A 22078-nucleotide genomic window follows, 5' to 3' on the forward strand; every position below is an offset into this window, starting at 1 on the left:
TTTACTGAGAACAAGATTCTATATTCAGAAGACCCAAAAAACTCCACCAGACAACTTCTAGAACTCATGAACAAATTCAGCAAAGTAGCAGGATATAAAATCAACACCCATAAATCAAATGTGTTCCTATACATTAGTGATGAATCAACTGAAAGAGAAATTAGGAAAACTATCCCATTCACAATAGCCTCAAAAAAAACAAAGAACAAAAAAACTTGGGTATCAATCGAACAAAAGAGGTGAAAGATCGCTACAGTGAAAACTAGAGAAAAGAAAGAAAATAAGAACTTAGAAGATAGAAAGATCTCTTATGTTCTTGGATAAGCAGAATTAGTATTGTCAAAATGGCCATACTATCCAAAGCTCTTTATTTAAATCCCAATGACATTCTTCATAGAAACAGAAAAAGCAATCATGAAATTCATTTGGAAAAACAAGAGGCCCAGAATAGCCAAAGCAAGGCTTAGCAAGAAATGTAATGCAGGAGACATCACAATACCAGACCTTAAATTATACTACAGAGCTACAGTAACAAAAACAGCATGGTACTGGCACCAAAACAGATATGTAAACCAATGGTACTGAATAGAAGACGCAGAGACAAACCCACATAAATACGGTTATCTCATACTAGACAAAGGCACCAAAAACATACATTGGAGAAAAGAAAGTCTCTTCAACAAATGGTGCTGGGAAAACTGGAAATATGTAGCAGAATGAAATTTAACCCCTCTCACCCTGCACAGAATTCAACTTAAAGTGGATCATGGACCTAAGTGTTAGACCAGAGACCCTGCGCCTACTAGAAGAAAATGTAGGCCCAACTTTCCATCATGTTAGCTTACGAACCAACTTCCTCAACAGGACTCCTAAAGCACAAGTGGTAAAATGAACAACCAATAAATGGGATGGAATCAAATTAAAAATCTTCTTCACAGCAAAGGAAACAATCAAGAATGCAAACAGGGAGCCTACAGAATGAGAGAAAATCAGGGCTGGGGCTAGAGCTCAGTGGGTACAGTGTTTGCTTTGTGTGCACGAGGTACTGGGTTCAATCCCCAGTACCTTCCCCCCCACCAAAAAAAAAAAAAATCAATCTCTCTCTCTCTATCTATATTTATATTTATTTATTTATATATACCGGAATGGGAAAAAGTCTTTGCCACCTGCACCTCAGATAGAGCATTAATCTCCAGGATATATAGAGAAGTCAAAAACATAACACCAAAAAAGCTGTCTTGTTCCAGATCTTCAATTAATTAGGAACATTCTGTGATATCATGAGAACATCCAGAAACCCAATCAGTAAATAGGCAAAGGAACTGAACAGACACTTCACAGGAGAAGAGATAAGAATGGTCAACAAATATATGAAAAAAAGTGTTCAACATCTTTAGCAATTAGAGAAATACAAATTAAAACTACACTGAGATTTTATCCTACTCCAGTCAGAATGGCAATTATCAAGAATACAAGTAACAATAAATGTTGGTGAGGATGTGGGGACAAGGTACCCTCATACATTGCTGGTGGGACTGCAAATGGTGCAATCACTCTGGAAAACAGTACAGAGATTCCTCAGAAAACTTGGAATGGAACCACCAGTTCACCCAGTTACCCCACTCCATGGTATATAACCAAAGGGCTTAAAATCAGCATGCTAAGCTATGGAACCAATCTAGGTGTCCTTCAGCAGATGAATGGATAAAGATAATGTGTTACATACAATGGAATATTAATCAGCCTTATGGAAGAGTGAAATTATGGCATTTACTGGTAAATGGATAGAATTGGAGATTATTGTGCTAAGTGAAATAAGCCAGTTCCAAAATGAACTCTCAAATGATTAAAAGTCCAAATGCTCTGATATGTGGTTGCTAAGGGGGTGGGGGAAGAATAGAAGTTCACTGGATTAGATAAAGGGGAATAAGGGAAGCGAGGGGGATGGGAATAGGAAACCCAGTGGAATGAGTCGGACTTAACTCTCCTATGTTCATCTATGGATACACGACCAGTGAGACTCCACATCATGTGCGATCACAGAATGGGACCCTAATTAGAATAAGTTATACTCCGTGCATGTATAACATGTCGAAACACACTCTACTGTCATGCCTATCTAAAAAGAAGAAATAAAATATAAAGAAAGAGCTCACAGGATGTCTTTGTGTCTTTTGTAATTTCTTCCATCAATGTTCTGTGGTTTTTTGTGTCTTTTACTTCCTAAGTTAAGTTCATTCCTAAGTCGTTTATTCTTTTTGAAGCTATTGTAAATGGTTTGTGTTCTTTATTTCCCTGTGGGATAGTTCGTTGTTAGTACATAGAAATGTAACTGATTTTGGTATTTAATTTTGTATCCTGTGACTTTATTGAATTTATTCATTGCAATAGTTTTTTGAAGGGAGTCTTTAACAGTTTTTTAGATATAAGATCATTGTTGCCTGCAGTCGGAGACAATTTTGGTTCTTCCTTAATGATTTGGGTACCTTTCCCTTCTTCTTGTTCCCTAATCCCTATGGCTAGGACTTCCAGACTATGTTGAATACCCTTGTCTTGTTCCAGATCTTCAATTAATTAGGAACATTCTGAGATATCATTGAGAACGTCCACAAACCCAAAAGTGATCTACAGATTTAATGGGATCCTTATAAGAATTCCAGTAACATATTTTTATGGAAAGACTAAAATATCGCTTTTCTAACTTCAAAATACATTACAAAGCTATAGCAGTCTAACCAGTATAGCATTGGCATGGAAACAGACATAAATTTTATGGTATAGCAAAGAGGGCCCAGAAATACATCCACACATTTATAGTCAACTGTTTTTCAACAAGGGTGCCAAGAATACACCATGGGGAAAAGACAGTCTCTTCAATAAGTGGTGCTGGGAAAACTGAATGTCACACACAGATGAACTGGACCCTTATCTCACACCACATGCAAACATCAGCTTGAACTTTATTATAAAGACTTAAATTATAAAGACTTAAATGTAAGACTTCCCGCTATACAGTTACTTCAAAACATAGAGACCAAGCTTCTTGACATTGGTTTGGCAATGATTTGGGGATAGGATCTCAAAAGTACAGTTAACAAAAGGAAAACAGACAAATAGGCTTATGTCAAACTAAAAAACCTCTGCACAGCAAAAGAGACTCATCACCAGAGTGAGAGACAGTCTATGGAGAAGATATTCACAAACCATAGGTCACATAAGAGGCTCAAACACAAACTTGCTGTGTGGCTCTTAGCAAGTTGCCTGATCTCTCTGTTTTCCTTTGGAAAATGGGGGTGATAATCTGCGGGTTGGTGCACAAGCTTTGGACAGTGCTTTCCACAGGGCGAGAGGCGCTGTTATCACAATTAGATGGAACCATCAGCCAATGTTCCAAGGGCGTGGCAAGGATGGGGTGGGTTCCCCACGAGGGAGCTGCCTGGGAGCTGTCCTGTGGGCTGGGCCAGGGGAGCACCACAGAAGAGGTGACTTTGGCTGGGCCCAGCAGGAAGTGTCAGGGCCAGGAAGACAGATGCAGAGATGACTCCAAGGTTTCAGGCTTGAGCAGATAATTGACCAAGTCAGGGTGGGGAAGAAGTGCCCAGGGGACTTGTCTTGGGGCAGGGACTCTGAGGGCTGGTGTCATCCAAGCCGACAGGCCTGGGGGCTGAGCACATGGCCTGGCTCCAGGCCCAGGGACAAAGGTGACTGGGGCAGGTCACAAGGACATTTTCTGTCCCCTAGGCTTGCTCTAGGAGACCCTTCTCTTGGAGATGGCACCCTGGGTGTGACTCAGGGACAGTGGGAAAGAACAGAGGCCATGGGGTGGGGAGAAGCAGGGACTGGAGCTGTGGCCCATGTCCATGACAAAGGGCAATTAGAGGAGTTCAGGGACCTGTGTGCTGCATGGAGGCAGGAAGGGTGGGTCTGGGCGCACGGGAGGGCCTGCACTGGGCACGGGGGATTTGGGGTGCAGTTCTCCCACCTTGTTGGAGGAGCCCAAGGTTAGGCAAGACCTGGGGTGGTCCAGTGGGCAGCTAGGAATATGGGCAGGGGTGGTTCTGGGAGTTAGGTAGGCAGAGTGGGTGCTGCAGATTTGGGGTCAGACCTCTCCATGGCGCCAGGGGAAAGCCCAAGCTTCCCCAGCACAAGGGGGGCCTGCAACAGGGCCTTTGGCTATGGAAACGCCCCGAGCGGCCTCAACCTGCTCAGAGCCTGTAGTCAGGCAAGGGCATAAGCTTGGTAAAACTGACTCTAAGCCAGGGACTCCAAGGAGCTGAGAGAGGTCTCAGGTTCTCCAAAGGGATTGTCAAGATCCCTAGGACACCTCCTAATGTTCTCATTTTTTTTTTTTTTTAAGTACTGGGATTGAACCCAGGCTTTTGCAAACAGTAGGCAAGAGCTCTACCACTGAGCCTCACACCCAGCCCTTTTTACTTTGAGAAAGGGTCTTGCTAAGTTGTGAGGCTGGCCTCGAACTTGCAATCCTCCTGCTTTAGCTTTCCGAATCGCTGGAATTACAGGTGTGTGCCAATGCGCCCAGCCCTATCCTCACCTTTTCTTAAGGCCCCATTCTGGGGAAGCTGAGTCGTGGAGTGGGAGTTCAAGAACTCCAGGCAGCCCTAGCATGGTTTGGCCGTGTCCATGGTCAAGGCCCTCAGCCCACGTTCTCTTTAAGCTTAGGCGTTTGCTCAGTCCCTGAGCCCCATCAGCCGGGAGGAGCCCTGCTCTCTGAGAGCTGAAGGCCCCAGAATAAGGCCTCTGGGTTCTTCCTTCTGTGCCCAGCGACTTGGCCTAGTGCTCCCTCTCCATGCTAACCCCTCTTCCCCAAACCCTTGTAGAAAAAGCAGAATGAGCCTCTATGCAGATGAGGAAAGCTCAGAGCAGGTAAACTCTCCCCCAGGATGGCACAGTTAAAAAACCGCAGAGCTAGGATTTAAACCTCCGGGTAGCCTGACTCAGGGAGCCTGCTCTACCTTGGGGCTATGTTTTCTTCTTTTACAAAATGGTGAATGGCATGAATGATTTATTTACTCTTCAAGTTTGCCATGAGCATGATCTGGGTCTCTGTTTTTCAAACTATGCCCCAAAAGTTTAATCCATTAAACAAATGTGCATTTGGAAGGGCTCTCTGTTCTTGTCTGTGTAGGTTTCCTGATACCTTTGGCACCTCATGCCAGAAAGTTTGCACTACCTCAGATGGTGTGAAAAGTGTCCCGGTAGCCAGGCCAGTGCTCAGCTATAGCCCTGCCCTGCTTCCTGCTGAGGGAGCAGGTGACAACGACACGGAATGGGGGTGGGGTGTGTTAAGATCACACAGAAGAAACCTGACGGGGCAATTCAGGTCACTGCCCTAGAACAGCACTGTCCCTGTCTTGAGGTGGCTTGCCAGAGGCACAGGGCAATGCAGGCAAGGATGGGAGGACCCCAGAGGCCATCCAGGAAGTTCCCTGCCTCAACTCAACCCAAAGGGACACGGAAGGCAAAGCTGCCAGCCCTGTGGGTGCTGCTTGCTGGGCCAAGGCCCTTGACCATGAACTAGCCCGGAGAGGTCGACGGTGGGACTTGGGAAACAACTCTGAATTCAAGAACATTTGTGAAGAAACAGGGTTCTTCCTGTACAGTGGCAGAGGCTTGCTGGCTTATCAAGTGTCCCAGAGGGACCTGCACACTCTGTTTTAGGCTGGAATGAGCACGCTATGGTCCTATAAACAGATGCTCCGAAAACACCATAAACACAACTCTGCCTCTGCTCAAATTGCTCTGTTATCTTCTTCCATTCAAAAACACAAACATGTCCCTGGACTCCACCCCTCCCCTTCAGCCAACCAGAGCCCTTTCCCTGCTGCCCCCCCCCCCCCCGCGGCCCTGCGCGGACTTCCAGAAGGGCTCACCATGCACCCATCCTCTCCTCCACTGACACCCAGGTCCCCATGACCTCCTTGTGGCCAAAGCCAGGACACTTCTCTGTGTTGGTCCTTTGGCTCTCTAGAACCTGTGCCTCCCAGTGTCCTGGTGGTAGCAGAGGGCTGCTAGGGTGGGAGGGGACAGCATTCCAGAAGTAAGGGACTTGCAGAACCTTCCGTCAGAGGGCCGCTGTGATGGTTCTCATGGACTCTTCTGGACTCTTCTTGACACCTCACCCTCCTGGTTTGCCTCCTACCGCCCTGGCCATTCCTCCTTCGCCCCCTCTACTGACCCCGCCTCTCTCCCCATCTAGACCCTCTTTCTGAGTGACTCCATCCATCTCCAGGCTCCAGCACCAGGTGCACATGGACACTTAACCCGAGTGAACCCCCTATCTCCCTGTGACCCCTTCCAAAGCTTCAAACCCTTCTGTCCATCAACCTTGGACAGCTCCCCAAGGGTGCTCAACAGGAGACCCAAATATAATGTCCCGAAACTGAGTCCTGGTTCTCATCCCCATACTGTTTCTCTTCCAGCATTTGCTCTTCCTGAAAATGTTGCCACCAGGTGGGTAAATAGAGAACTTGTTAGTGTCTTTCTCCATCTCCAATAGCATGTCCTGTTGGCTCTAACTCAAAAATACAACTAGGACTCAAACACCCCTCTCCCTCCTCTTTCTCAGGGCTGTATTCATAGCCCCCAACCTCACCCTGCTGATACAAACGGGTCCCAAGCAATCCCAATTGGGCTTCAAGCTTCCACTTTTGTCCCCTTTCAAATGTATCCTGAGAACGGTCAGAATTACCTTATAAAATGTGTTATAATACTCTGTAGGACAAGTGCCCCATGAAGTTCTTGCTTCTTCAAAATTTATATATATATATGTTTTTTCCTTTCCTAGGGACCCAACCCAGGGCCTTGCATATGCTAGGCAAGCACTCTACTGCTCAGTCACACTCCCAGCCCTGGTTATTCTTATTTATTCCTTTTTCAGATGAAATGTAGAAGCAAATATGTTCTTTATAGAAAATTCATTGAAATAATACCCTAGGCCTCCTCTCTGTGGCCAGTGTGAAGTCTGAGTTAAAGTAATTCTTTAGGTAAACCTAAGAAACGAAAACCTGGCTTTCGATGTAGAGGCATGGGGAATGACGTCTGTCTCTCCTTACCAAAGCATTTATAAGCTATGCAACCCTGCAGCTTTCTAGCGCTTCTTGCCAGAGCTGCCATTTCTGCGAGCCGGGGGCGTGGCCCGGGTGCTGCCGGCCAGGGGTGGGGCCTGGGGGCGTGGCCTGTCGGGGCGTGGCCCGGCGGAGGCGGGGCCTACGGCTCTTACCTCCCTGAGGCACGTGTAGATGGGGCACACCAGCACGCGGAAGGGCTCGCCCGTGCTGCTGCGCATGGTGCCGAACACCTCGCACAGGAAGGTGATGAAGCCGAGCCAGCGCTCCACGTCCTGTTGCTGCAGCTCCTCGCGCACTGTGAAGTCCTTCTGTGGGGGCACAAAAGACTGTGTCAGCGAGGGGCCCGGGCACAACCCGCTGTGCCACAGAACCTGCTATCCAAGAGCCAGTCCTGGGCAGCAGGCAAACCCCATGTCTTAAATGAGGATGGGGTGGGTGACCTGTGGACTCTCTGGGGCAGCGGGACCACCTTGACTGGTAGCTTCTACACCTCTTCTCCAGGTGTCGCTGTGTTGGGGCACAGATTCATCTTTTCCCAATATTGCCCAGGCATGCTGCAGGTCACCACCCTCCTTCCCAGAGGCCCTTAAGTCTTGCCTTCGTGACCCCAAGACTGAGGAGGGGGGATGGGATCGGGATGACACCCTTCTTGGACTGCTCCCCTCCCTCTTTCAACTCCCTGTGGCTACACTGTCTCCCACCAGGGAGGGTAACGATAACACACCCCTGCCAACAGGGCCAGCAACTGGTCACCCAGGCCCATTTTTAGCCCTGGCCGCTGGCTAGAAACACAAGTACAGCCCCTCCTGCAAAGGGTCTAGAAGACAGTAGGAAAACTGAAGCATGCATTCATTCACTCACTCATTCTCCCTCCTTAGAGTATTACTGTGCTACCTGCCAGGGGCTGGCCTAGGGGCTAGGCTAAGGCAGGTTCCCTGTTAACTATGATACAAGAGAGATGGTATTAAAAGCCATCAAGGGTTCCAGTAAAGGGACTTTGGAGTTCAGAGGCAGGAGTTACTACTCTCAACTGGAAAGCAGAGCCTTCAAAGAGGCTAGGATTCTGACAGGAACAAGTATCTAGAGTAGTCCAACTCAGAACAGAAAGAATGCCTAGGGTTGGAGGCAGGGGGAGTCATTTAATGGGTACAGAGTTTCAGTTTTGCAAGATGAAAAAATCTTGGAGTTTGGTTGCATAACAGTGTGAGTGTAAGCTAACCCTACCCAGCTACACACTGAGGATTGGAACGATAAAGTTGGTTGAAACTTTTATCTTACTTGAATACATGTTCCAGCCAACAAAATTTATGACTCAAGTCTGAGGAAATCATAGTACAGAGGAATGGGAAGAGAAAATCGAAACAAATCAGGTAGATGCATGAAGTTCAGTCAAAATTAGTAATTATAGCTGGGTGCAGAGGTACATGCCTGTAATCCCAGTGGCCAGAGAGGCTGAGGCAAGAGGATTGCAAGACAGAATCAGCCTCAGCAACTTAGTGAGGCCATAAGCAACTCAGTGAGATGCTCATATAGAATGTGAAAAAGAGCTGGGGATGTGGCTCAGTGGTTAAGTTCCCCTGGGTTCAATCCCTGGTACAAAAAAAAAAAAAGTAACTATTTTGGTTATAGAGTGAATAAAAAACTAGACATAATCTTTGTAAGAGAAGATTTTTTATTTTAATAAACTTTTTTTTTTTTTTTTAACTTCATTATTAGTTTTGGACCCAGATTGTTTGGAGGTTTTAGCAGGAAAGCACAGCTACTGGGATGCCCTTGGTCAAAGAAAAGTCCTCCTCTATTGCGGAAGGTCGTCCTCTTCTACCGAGCACACAGCTTCAGGAGGGACACACTTGGAATGTTGAGGGAGCAAGACATCTACCTAGCGATGGGGTACCAACCCTGGAGATCAATGGGGTGACAGGTATAAAAGCCAGATTGTCCTCACATCCTCATTATTATTTTTTAAAAATATTTATTGTTTTCTTTTTTAGTTTTCAGTGGACACAGCATCTTTATTTTATTTGTATGTGGTGCTAAGGATCGAACCCAGGGCCACACGCATGCCAGGTGAGCGCAGCTACCGCTTGAGCCACATCCCCAGCCCACATCCTCATTATTAATTTTGGAAACAGGGCCTTACTCTGCTTCCCAGGTGGGTCTCAAGCTCCTGGGCTCAAGTGATTATGCCTGGCTGATATTTAATATTAAAAATAAATAATATTTTCATAGTAGTAGTGATTTAATAATCCAACATTACTGACAACTGGTAAATATTTGTGAGAAGGGGATGAAAAATAAATGAAGCCTAAGTGTGATAATCATAGAAATATAAGTTAAAGTACATTTAAAAAATTGTTCAAACACTAGTAGATTGTTAGTAGAACTGAAAACAGAAAATGAAAGAGAGAAGAGAGAAAAGAAAAATAAATAAAGGAAAAAATTGTACTGGGAAATGAAATCACTAACATTCTATTATTGGTGAAATGGGCAAGATGATTTAAATAGTAGAATTGTTTAAATAATAGAATTAATAAGTCTAAATTAAAGCAACCTTATAGTGAACTGTGATTCCACTATAATTTTCAAAACATAGAAATTGTATGGGTTAGACACTGGGACCAAGAATTAGCAACAACTTAAAAAAAAAAACAAACACCAATTACTTATGTATTTAAAAGGCATCCTCTTAAATAAAGATGGAATAAGAAATAATCAAATATTCAATAGATTATTTAGGAAACAAAGAGCCATAAAAACTGGTAGGATGTGGCCAAAGTTATGATAAGAGGTCAATTTATAGTTTTAACTATTTTTGGCTATTAAATAAAGGAAGAAAATGTATCACTTAGACCTCTGTTTTCCAATATGATAAAATCTAGATATGTGTGATTATTGGGTGCTTATAATGTGGGTAACCAAACTGACATGTTCTGTAAATGTAAAATAGGCAGGGTTTTTCAGAGATTTATATAAAAACAAGAACACAAAATGTCTCATATCTTAAAAAGGCTTAGAACTCATTGAGATTTGGGGTGTACTGGGTTAAATAAAATATATTATTAAATTTCAAATCACACATGTTGATCCCACTATTTGTCTGTCTGACAGTGTTACTCCAAACATGCAACTCAAAAAGTTAAAAAACTGCTGAGCCAGTGGCGCACACCTAGAATGTCAGTGTCTTGGGAGGTTGAGGAGGGAGGATCCTAAGTTGGAGGCCAGCCTGGGCAATTTGGTGAGACCCTGTCTCAAAACTAAAAAAAAAAAAAAAAAAAAAATTCAAAAGGGCTGGAGACATAGCTCAGTGGTGGAGTATCCCTGGGCTTAACCCCAGTACCAGGGAAAAAATATTCAACAAACAAAACAAAGCAAAAACCCAACCAAACAAATAAAACAACAGCTAGGGAAATACAGAAAAGGACATAACCCAGATAAAGCTGGAAATTAATTAATTAGAGAAAGGAAGCTATATATAAAATTAAGAAGCAATAGAAGTAAAATAAGATGTGAAAATGCATATGATTCTGTTGATTTTGAAAAAAAATAATGGAATGGGTGATTTTTCAGAAAAATAAAGATCATCAAATTTTACTTTAAAAAGGAAAAATCCAGAATAGATGAAAAAAATCATAAAATGAAAAGTTATGAAAGAATTACCTTTTTAAAGTCTTTAAATATATGACTTTTATAGGTAAATTCATTCAAACTTTCAAAGAATTAGATAACTGCTCTCCTTTGGAAACAGACTCAGAATCAGGAAAAGATACACTTTCCAACCAGGTCCCTCTGACCCAAACTCCTGACAGTAGATTGTGAACAAGGATGCCTATGGGCTAATCCCTCTAATGTGAATAGACATCAAGGTCTCAAGTAAAATACTAGGAAATGAATCCAATATAACCAAGTAGATTTTTATCCTAGGAAGACAAGAATGATTTAGTATCAGGAAATCTATAAAGTAATACATCACATCAATAGATCTGATTAAGAAACAGCAACAATGACTAATGACTCTCAATGATCCTTGGAACAGAGGAAATAAAATTATTAGATTAGCCAGGCCCAGTGGCTCAGGAGGCTGAGGCAGGAGGATGGAGAGTTCAAAGCCAGCCTCAGCAACTTAATAAGGCCCTAAGAAACTCCGTGAGACCCTGTCTCTAAATAAAATGTAAAAAGGGCTGAGGATGTGGCTTAGTGGTTAAGTGTCCCTGGGTTCAATCCCTGGTACCAAAAAAAAGAAAGAAAAAAAATAGATTATATGTATGAAAAATCCAGGAAAACCCTCTAATAAAGATGAAAATTAATCAGAAGTTAGTAATTAAAAGAATATTTACATAAAAATTAATATACAAAATCAACAGCTTTCTTCATAGCCACATTGACCAGTGCCTCATTTTAATGTACAAAAGCTTATCTGTAAAAGCAACAAGATAGTGAAATTCCTCCATGAAGAAAACTGCAAAGACTAAGCTGAAGCTTTTGAGCGATGGTTTGAACAAGTAAAGAAACACATAATATTCCCAGTGATAAGCTTTGTAAAGATGGTGGTTCTCCAAGCACTTCACAGAAGAAGAAATACAAATGGCCAACAAATATATGAAAAAGTGTTCAACGTCTCTAGCAATTAGAGAAATACAAATAAAACTACACTGAGATTCCATCTCACTCCAGTCAGAATGGCAATTATCAAGAATACAAATAACATTAAATGTTGGCAAGGATGTGGGGAAAGAGGTTCATTTATACACTGCTGGCAGGACTGCAAACTGGTGCAATCACCCTGGAAAGCAGTATGGAGATTCCTTAGAAAACTTGGAATGGAACCAACATTTAACTTAGTTATCCCACTCCTCAGTCTATACCCAGAGGACTTAAAATCAGCATACTACAGAGACACAGCCATTTCAATGTTTATAGCAGCTCAATTCGCAAGAGCCAAGCTATCGAACAAACCCAGGTGCTCTACAACAAATGAATGGATAAACAAAATGTGGTAATATATACACAATGGAATATTACTCAGCCATAAAGAAGAATGAAATTATGGCATTTGCTGGTAAATGGATGGAAATGGAGAATGTCATGCTAAGCGAAACAAGCCAATTCCAAAGAACCAAAGGCTAAATGTTTTCTCTGATATGCGGATGCTAACCCACAACAAGGGAGGAGAAGATCAGAAGTTCATTAGAGAAAACAAAGAGTTTATTATGGTTTGACCTGATAGTTGCACCTTTGGGTGATTATCATAAAGAAACAATTAAAAGTCACAGAAAAAAATAAGCTTAATGAACATTAAAAATTCAATAACCTAAGCTTCAAGACCAGGGGGATGGCTAAGTAAACGATGATCCATGGATTCACTGAAAATCATGCTTATGACGAGTTTATAAAAGGATGAGAAAATGTTTACATAATGCTCAATGAAAAGAGCAACCCCAAAACTGCATGTACTCTACCATCTCATTCATGATTAAGATTTTTTAAAAATGAGAAATATTTAAAGTGTTTTTAATAGTAGTTGTTTCTTAATAGCGGAATTATGAATGATCTTTATTTTTTATTTATTCATCAGAGTATGATCTTTATTTTTTACTTAAAATTTCTTTTTTAGTTGTAGAGGGGCACAATACCTTTATTTATTTTTATGAGGTGCTGAGGATTGAACTCAGTGCCTCACACATGCAAGGCAAGCGCTCTACCACTGAGCCACAACCCCAGGTCCTATTTTTTACTTTTTATTATTTTCTGCATTTCTCTTTCTGTAACCCATTTCTTTTTATTATCAGAAAACAAACAAACAAACAAACAAACAAAAAAAAAAACAGTTACTGACGATGGTGACCTCTTTCCTCCCTTTCTTTGAGGAGGACCCTGGACCTTTTGGGACCATCTGGCAGCTAGCAGTGATTTGCACCAGAAAGGTGGGGAGACGGGTGTGAATGGGCCTAGCCTGGAGATCACCAACCCAGCCTGCGTGCCTCCGCTTGATGCAGGAGCTAGAGATTGCCAGCTTTCCCTCTGAACGAGGAGTCCCTAGGGTTCTGCCAACTGAAACTCGCCATTCCTGGGTCTCCTGCTCCGCCCCCGACCCCAGCCTTTTGCATCCAAAAGCAGCAGGGCCTCAGATCAGTGGCAGCCATTTCAAAGTCTGGTATTTGGCTGTAGGTTCTCATCTGACTGGCAGGCTCCCTCCCAGTATCCCTTACTGCCTTTCCCCAAACTTTAAGGCTACCATTTAAGCCCTGTTTCCTGCCTAAAACTATTTATTGACGTACTGCTATTTCCTGCACCGGCCACATCAATAAGCCCTGAAAGCCATTCAGTGTCTCAGGTTTCTCAAGGCATTCTGGGAAATTCTTCCCGCTCTGGATAACCACATGGACTCTGGCGTAGTGGAGTCCTGTGGCCAAGCCAAAAACAGCTGTGTACAGGCAGAGGGGGAAAACATCCCCTGCCCAGCCCCTGCGGGCAGCGGGCAGCCGGCGGCCACGGCAGGGAGATGGATGCTGCTGCAGAGGAGGAAGGGGCCGAGGCACAAGGACCACAGTGTATTTTTGCACTCCCTGAAGTGGACAGGCAGACCCCATCCCTGCGGGTACACCATTGCTCTCCTCTCCCTCTTTTAAAACAAATGATGGAGGGAGACCTGCCCGTCCAAACTTGACTTTGGCGTGCTCCTGTCGGGAGAGGCGGCTGCTGCTGCCCTCTGAGGAGGGGGTGGGGGGGGGGCAGGAGGCTTCCTTTGCCTTGAAAAGTTGGGATGCAGCGTGGGAGAGGTGGGCAGTGGGGGAGCCGGGGGCAGCTCCCCAGCAGTGGATCCCGGCCATTCTCCCAGGTAACGGGTTGGGGGGCTTAAAAGGAGGATGTGATAGAATTATTTATATTAGGAAGAGGAAAGCAATTTCCAAATCAAGGATGCTTCCCCCCACCCCTTACATGGCTCAAACCTTTCCCTCCTTCAGAGTCTGATCCTGTGTGGCTCCTCGGGAGGTCCCCGGACCACCTCATTATAAGAGTGGCTCCTGCTCTCCTTTCCCTCCTAACCCTTATCACCTGCTATTGGGGGTCAGTGTTTGTGGATGACCTGTCCCTTCACCAGAAGGGACATCCCAGGGGTGTGGACCTTGTATCCATTGCCGTGTCCCTAGAATGGGACCTGGCTCATGACAGGTGCTCAGGGAATGTGTGGGGCCTGGATGGAGTTGAGGGACCAGACTTCTCTTCTCTAAAGCCCAGGCAGCTGCCCTTCTTTATAAATCTAAAACTTGAGCACAGGCGGTGAGTAAGCTTGCCCAATTCTTCTTTCCCCTGATTTGTGACTTCTCATTTCACTTCCCAGGGTTTTTTTTTTTTTTTTAAACCCTTCTCAGGGTTGCTTCAAGCAAGGCCATGAAATCACCTGTGACTTGGATCTTGTTTCTCTCCAGCCCCGATCTCTCCGTCAGTCAGACTGTCCTGCTCTGAGATGCTTGGAGACCCAAATGCAGGCTCCCCTGCGCCTCCTCCATAAGGCCTCCTCACTCTGTCCCCTTCACCCAGCACAGGGCCTGCTACTTGCCCCACCCAAGTCATCATCATTTGGGGGGGGTCCCAGGGAAGAGCCTCCTTCTCAAAGTAGCCACTGTGGTCCTTTCTTGGCACAGGTTGGCACCGCAGTGATTCAGGGAGGGGGATTCCCAAGCCTGGAGCTGCTCAGGAGTGTGGGACCTGGGGACATTTTTACACAGCAGGTCACTCCTGGCCCAGAGAGGATCCTGAATGTTCCCTTTCCTGGATTTTCTTGGGACTCTGGGGCCCCATGAAACACCTCTGAATCCTTAAGAGAAAGGATTCAGGGATGTTAAGCCACCTCAAGTTGGTGTCTGTGACTTGGGACCAAAAGAAAACTAAGGGGTTCAGTAATAGGCTCCTCTTCCATGACGGGTTCCGGGTTCCAGGTTCCTGCATAAGGTGACGAGGACTCCTGAGCCTGGAGTGGGCAGAGCTGGGGAGAGGCAGCGCTTCCGTGGTGGGGGGATCAGGGGTGGAGGAGGGGGAAGGGCACTCCGGCCAGCACCCTGTCTCTGCAGGGCTCCTCAGGCCCGCCTCTCACACACCCACTCGGAGTAGCACTCAGGAAGGACTGCCCACGTCATGGCCTCTGACTGACCGGGTCAGGGAGACCTCCTTGGTTTCAATGAGTCACATGTGCAATGTACTGGCACACAGTAGGTAGTAGGTGTTTAACAAGTGGCAGGGAGACCTTCTGAGTTGTCTCCTGAGTCACTCTGCCCACCAAAGCCTGCCCCAGACCTGGCTGCGCCCTCCTGGCAGACATGTCCCTGGGCTGCACTCATAGCTGGCCATCACAGCCACCTTCTGGCCATAGCTGACAGTCTTGCTTCAGCCTGCTGGGCTAAGGCCTGGCCCTGGGACCCACCATACCTCAGCTCTGGATCTGACCGGCAAGTCACCGTGTGTGCCTTGGATTCGGCAGTCATCTTCTATGTCTGCCCATCCTGTCTGGGAGAGATGCCCCATAGGACCCGGTGAGCACGGTCCTCTGCCCCAGGACTGGTTGCCTGCCTCAAGTTCTGAGGTCTGCTGGACTCAGGGCCACTGCCTGGGTTTGGGTACGTCTTTTCTCACTGTAGGTTTGGATCTTTCCCTAAGTGTCCCTGATCCATGACCCAGATGCTCATCACATGATGCCAATTGCTTCTCTCTGCTCTGCCTCTGGACACAGGATGCTCTGCTGCCGCTGACGGAACCTTCTCAATCTAGCTCAGGCACCTGGGGACTGAACTGGCTTAGGGGGAGGCCACAGAGCCAGCCCCGGGGGGCCACAGGATGCCTCTACCTCTGCCTCTCTGGGGTTGGACTTATCCATAAGTCCACCACTTTCTCTCCTGCCACAGGCAGGGTCTCCCTTTGACATGGAAAAGGGGGCTGTCAGCAGTCCAGGCTCTCAAAATGGCTCACAGGCCAAAAGGAAGACAGAGGTTCTCTCCTCAAATCTCAGGGAAGGGTTGTGACTGGCCCTGCTCCTCCTGTGACCATCCCTCAGACCAATCCCTGTGGAGATGGGGCTCTCTGATTGGCCAGGCCTGGGTCATGGGACCGTTGTGAACTGAGGCAGTGAGTTCTGTAGATCCCTAGACGGAAGACAGAGTCACCTCCGCCCAAGGGTGAACACAGACCCTGCCTGGGACCAGAGGTGGCTGTCATGCCCCAAACTCTCCTGAGCTTCCTGCCAAATTCCCTGTGTGCTGGTGTCCCTGCTGTCCTTTCTGTCCCACCCAGAAGTCACAGTAGAACAATACTCTTGAATCTAACCAATAGGCATGAAAAGCGTGCCCTCAAGCCTATCTTTTAACAATTAATGATAATAAAAACTACTGCTAAAGACAGTCTCTGTGACTGGTGGTTCGGGACACTGGGCTTGGGGATGCTTTCATCCTGGCACCTAGCTTTAGGCCAAGGGCACACACTGGCTGGGAACAGCCGTCAGCCACTTCCAGTTGAGTCTAGATCATTCCGGAGACATTTCCCCAAGCTTTTTAGTCTGTGAGAACCCAGAATATATCTGTTGGCAAAATCAGGTCAGGTAGGCTCAGCCTGCTGCTCTGCGGGAGGGGGCGGGGAGCAGTGCTGGGGTACAGTGGGAGAAGCTGAGAAATCAGGCTGATTCAGTGGGAACTCTGTCTCACACTTCCGCAGGCGTGAAGCCTCATTCTCAGGCAAGGGGAGCCAGCACCTGCTGCGGCTGTGGCCTTGAGAAACCCTCAGAAGGGGCTGGAAGTTTTCCTTCAGCTGAGCAGGAAGGGAGGGGCTGGAGGGTCTGACAGATAGGGAAGACCAGGGGATGAACAGGAAGTCCTCACGGCAAAGTGTCCCTGGACTCGGGCTCAGGGAAGACACAGGTGCAGCTCACCAGTTCAGGGGCTGGGGGATGAAGTCCATGCACCTGAGCAGGCCTCAGGAATCAGGCGCTTCACAGCCTGGTCTCACCTGCGGCCCACCTGGCATGAGTGTGCACCCACGTGACACCTTCCTGTACTTTACCGGCTCTACCCCATGGCATCTCCCTGAAGGATGAGCTACCTTGGTCTCACCACCTCCCGAGGTGGATAGACTTGAACCCAGGTTTCTGATTCTGCCTCTGGTGTTCTCTGTACCCCTCAGAAGGTGTCCTGTTTGAAAAGACCCCCACATAGACAGGATCGCCATTCACCTCCATCCTGAAGAGAGAGCTGGGCTGCTGTTTCTCTGTAGAATGAGAATTCCTCCCTGCCTGACTGCCATATTGCCAGGAGAGTGGCTGAGGGCATGGAAGTAGGTCACCAGGGCTTGACCCAGTACAGGCAGGTGTTAGCCATGATGCACGGCTCTCTATGGAGACAGGGCGGGGCGGGGGTGCCCACTTTGGCCTCATCTGAGGAAACCAATTGCAAAATAAAGGCAGGGAGTCTGGTGGATGGCATTCGGTGCCTGTGCCCCATCTGTAAGATGGAAAGAGACCATCCAACGGGTACCCAGGGCCAATGAGGCAATGGGATGATGATACAGATTGTGAAACCCTCCCTTAATAGAAAAGAGTTACTAGGGCCTGCTCTGCAAAGTGAGAAACGGAAGTACACCGCACGCAAATGTCCTGTCCTGTGTGAGGAATTGGGAGCTGGGGCCAGAATCTACTGACACAGCTTTTTGGAGCTTCCTGGAGACCGCCTGCAGAGATTTACCTGGACCAGGTTCAACTAAGAGGACGCGATGCGGACATGCTGTGTGGGATCTCACTGCTCTGGGATGGGCCCACAGGCCACGCTCCGGAAGCCACTGGAAACTGATGGGTTTTGGAAATCCTAACATTCAATGAGCAGCCTGATCACTGCTGAGATCATTCGGAGGGCTGGAGTTAAAATGGGTGATTATGCAGGTGTTATTAAACTATTTATAGAATTTGAGAAAACCCCTTGAAATGCTCACGAAAAGAATCGGCCTATGGTGGAGATTTCAGAATGAGTCAGCCTGAAGCCCCAATCCACCCATGACTTTGACTTTTGCCACAGATGAAGTGTTCAAAAGTCACATTAAGCTGCCGCAGATACTGCTGCTGTGCCCGGAGGTCTCTTCTCTGGGCACAGACTCCGTTACCTCAGATGTGAATTCTGAGGCTACCTCTGTGGTCGCTGCTGCTGAACCAGAAGTCTCCTGTCAATCAACTGCCGCCTGCACCTCTACGTTATTGCTGCTGCCAGCCTGAGGTTGCCTGGAGGTCTTCTTTCTGGGTGCTGCTGCCACAGAAGAAACTGCTGTCCTGGGTGCACACTGCTGCTGACCCCTGAAGATCCCTGGGGATGCTGCCCCACAGCTGCCGTTACAGCCGCTGCCCCTGCAGCTGCTGCCCCTGCTGACCCGCTGCCTGATGCCAACCACCACCACCACTACTGCGGCTACCACGGTCTAGAGCACTGCTTCAGGGAGACTCCAGGTTTGGTTGCATGTGGCTGCACCCATTTTGGGACACCAGCCAGGGCCTGGATGCCAGTGGGTTTACCACCACAAGAGCCTCTATAGTTTGTACTCTAAGTCGCTATTGGACTCATCCTTTTGATTTAATGCGAGAAAGCAGTAGACGCCTTAGTGGGAGCTATTAGGTTCAAGGCTATATATTGTGTACCCTGGGTGCTGTTTGTAGTGCTCTCACCAGTAAAGACAGAGAACTGGAAGCCTTCAGGGACACTAGGCATCTACAGGGTAGAATTTATCCTGCCTTAGATCCCTACTTCTGGATGGGAAAACACACTAACAACATGAAAAAACAAGGGACTAAAGCGCCCCAAACAAACCAAGATGCTTCAACAACAGAAGCCACTGATAACACAATCGAAGAAATGTCCAAGGAGGAGTTCAGATTGTACATAGTTAAGCTGATATGCGAAGTAAAGGATAGTATAAGGAGTAAAAATCAAAGAAAAAATATAGGAAGTGAAAGACCACTTCAATAAAGAGTGAGAGATCGTCAAACAAACAAATAAAAAACCAAGCAGAAATCCTTGAAATGAAAGAATCAGTAAACCAAATTATAAATTCAATAGAAAACATCATCAACAGACTAGACCACTTGGAAGACAGAACCTCAGCCAGTGAAGACAAAATATATGATCTTGAAAGTAGAGTTGACCACGCAGAGAAGATGGTAAGAATCCATGAACAGAACATCCAAGAATTATGGGATAACATGAAAAGCCCAAATTTAAGAGTTATCCCAATAGATGAAGGAGCAGAGATACAAACCAAAGGAATGCACAATCTTTTCGATGATATAATAGCAGAAACCTGAAGAATGGAGTGGAAAATCAAACACAAGAGGCTTACAGGACCCCAAATGTACAAAATTACAGCAGACCCACACCAAGACACATTATAATGGGAATGACTAACACAGAGAATAAAGATAAAATCTTAAAGGCTCTGAGAGAAAAAAAAAATCAAATTACGTATGGGGGAAAACCAGTTTGGATCTCAACAGATTTCTCAACACAGACCCCCAAAACTAGGAGGTCCTGAAATAATATATTTCAAGCTCTGAAAGAAAATAGATGTCAACCAAGAATTTTATATCCAGCAAAATTAAGTTTCAGATTTGAAGATGAAATTAAAACCTTCCATGGTAAACACAAATTAAAAGAATTCACAACTGTAAAGCCTACACTATAGAACATTCTCAACAAATACTCCATGAGGATGAAGTTAAAAAAAAAAAAAGTGAAAACCAGCAAAGGGAGGATCTACACTAAAGGGACAGTCAAACAAATGAGAAACCAAGACAAATCAAAAACCAGAAATAAATCAAAATGACAGGGAATACAAATCATATCTCAATCATAACCTTGAATGTTAATGGCCTAAACTCATCAGTCAAAAGACATATATTGGGGCTGGGGCTTTAACTCGGTGGTACAGCACTTGCCTCCTATGTGTGAGGCACTGAGTTCAATCCTTAGCACCACATGAAACTAAATAGATCCTGTGTGTTCATCTACAACTAAATAAAAATTCTTTTTTTAATAATTAGTTTTTTTAGTTTAGGTGGACATGATGTCTTTATTTTATTTCTATGTAGTGCTGAGGATCGAACCCAGTGCCTCCTGCATGCTAGGCAAGCACTCTGCCACTGAGTCACATACACAGCCCCTAAATATTCTTTTAAAAGACATAGACTGGCAGATTGGATTATAAACAAGACCCAACAATATGCTGTCTTCAAGAAACTCACCTCATGGGCAAAGACATCCACAGGCTGAAGGTGACAAGATGGGAAAAAACTCATCACTCATATGGATTACGTAAACAAGCAGGGGTTTCCATTCTCATCTCAGATAAAGTAGACTTCAAACCAAAGTTAATCAGAAGAGACAAAGAAGGACATTTCATACTTCTTAGGGGAAGTATATATAAGCAGGACATAACAATTATAAATATTTATGCCCCAAACAATGGAGCATCTATATGTTCATCAAACAAACTCTTCTCAATTTGAAGAGTCAAATAGACCACAATACTATAATACTGGGTGACTTTAACACACCTCTCTCATTACTGGATACATCTTCCAAAAAAAAACCAAATAAGGAAACTATAGAACTAAATAACACAATCAATAATTTAGACAACAGACATATATAGAATATTTCATCCATCAATGAGCAAATACACTTTCTTCCCAGCAGCACAAGACTCCTTCTTTAAAACAGACCACATCTTATGCCACAAAGCAGCTCTTAGTAAATACAAAAACAAAAAAAAACAAAAAACAAAAACAAACAAACAAAAAACAGAGATAATACCTTGCATTCTATCAGATCACAATGGAATGAAATTAGAAATCAATGATAAAATAAAAAATAGAAGCTACTGTAACAAATGGAGATTAAATAATACACAATTGAATGATGAATGGATAGTAGAAGAAATCAAGGATGGAATAAAAAAATTCTTAGAGGTAAATGAGAACACTGATACAACATATCAAAATCTCTGGGATACTATGAAGGCAGTATTAAGAGGAAAGTTTATTGAATTGAGGGCATTTATTAAGAGAATGAAAAGTCAACAAATAGGTGACCTAACACTACATCTCAAAGCCCTAGAAAAATAAGAATGAATCAACACCAAAAGCAGTAAGATGGAGGGAAAAGGCATGCTCATACACTGCTGGTGGGACCGCAAATTGGTGCAACCACTATGGAAAGCAGTATGGAGATTCCTTAGAAAACTGGGAATGTAACCTCCATTTGACCCAGCTATCCCACTCCTCGGTCTATACCCAAAGGACTTAAAATCAGCATACTACAGGGACACAGCCACATCAATGTTTATAGCAGTTCAATTCACAATAGCTAGACTATGAAACCAATCTAGGTGTCTCTCAATAGATGAATGGATAAAGAAAATGTGGTATATATACTCAGTGGAATATTACTCAGCTTTAAAGAAGAGTGAAATTAGGGCATTTGCCAGTAAATGGTTGGAGTTGGAGAATATCATGCTAAGCGAAATAAGCCAATCCCACAAAACCAAAGGCCGAATGATTTCTCTAATATGCAGATGCTACTTCACAATAAGGCAGGGGGCACTAAGGAAGAATAGCATTACCTTAGATTAGGTAGAGGGAAGTGATGGGAGGAGAGGGGAGGGGATGTGGGGATAGCAGAGATAGTAAAATGAAATAGACATTATTACTGTATGTACATATGTGACTGCATGACCAATATGATTCTGCAACATGCACTCCCAGAAAAATGAGAAATTATATCCCATCTATGTATGGTACATCAAAGTGCATAAATGCATTCTACTTCATGTATAACTAATTCAAACAAATACAAAATTTTAAAAAGTCGCTTTAACATTTTACAGGGCGTTATCCCTTGAGGAAGCTGCAGTGGGGTGTCCCCAAATGTTTCCTGGGTGGCCGTTAAGGAACAGGCATGGGTGAGGGACACAGA

General features: G+C 45.0%; 1 protein-coding gene across 7 annotated transcripts in view; it reads right to left on the reverse strand.

The window, feature by feature from the left end:
• The window catches only part of Ctif (cap binding complex dependent translation initiation factor), a 268442-nt gene that overhangs the window by 32547 nt on the left and 213817 nt on the right, over positions 1 to 22078 (reverse strand). For all 7 annotated transcript variants that reach the window (XM_048806254.1, XM_048806251.1, XM_048806255.1 and 4 more), the window contains one exon: positions 7241 to 7396. In XM_048806254.1, coding sequence (XP_048662211.1) covers positions 7241 to 7396 — 156 coding nt within the window. The remainder of the gene's footprint in view (positions 1 to 7240; positions 7397 to 22078) is intronic.

Source organism: Marmota marmota, unplaced genomic scaffold (genome assembly GCF_001458135.2).
Source record: "Marmota marmota marmota unplaced genomic scaffold, marMar, whole genome shotgun sequence".
NCBI classification, from domain to species: domain Eukaryota; kingdom Metazoa; phylum Chordata; class Mammalia; order Rodentia; family Sciuridae; genus Marmota; species Marmota marmota.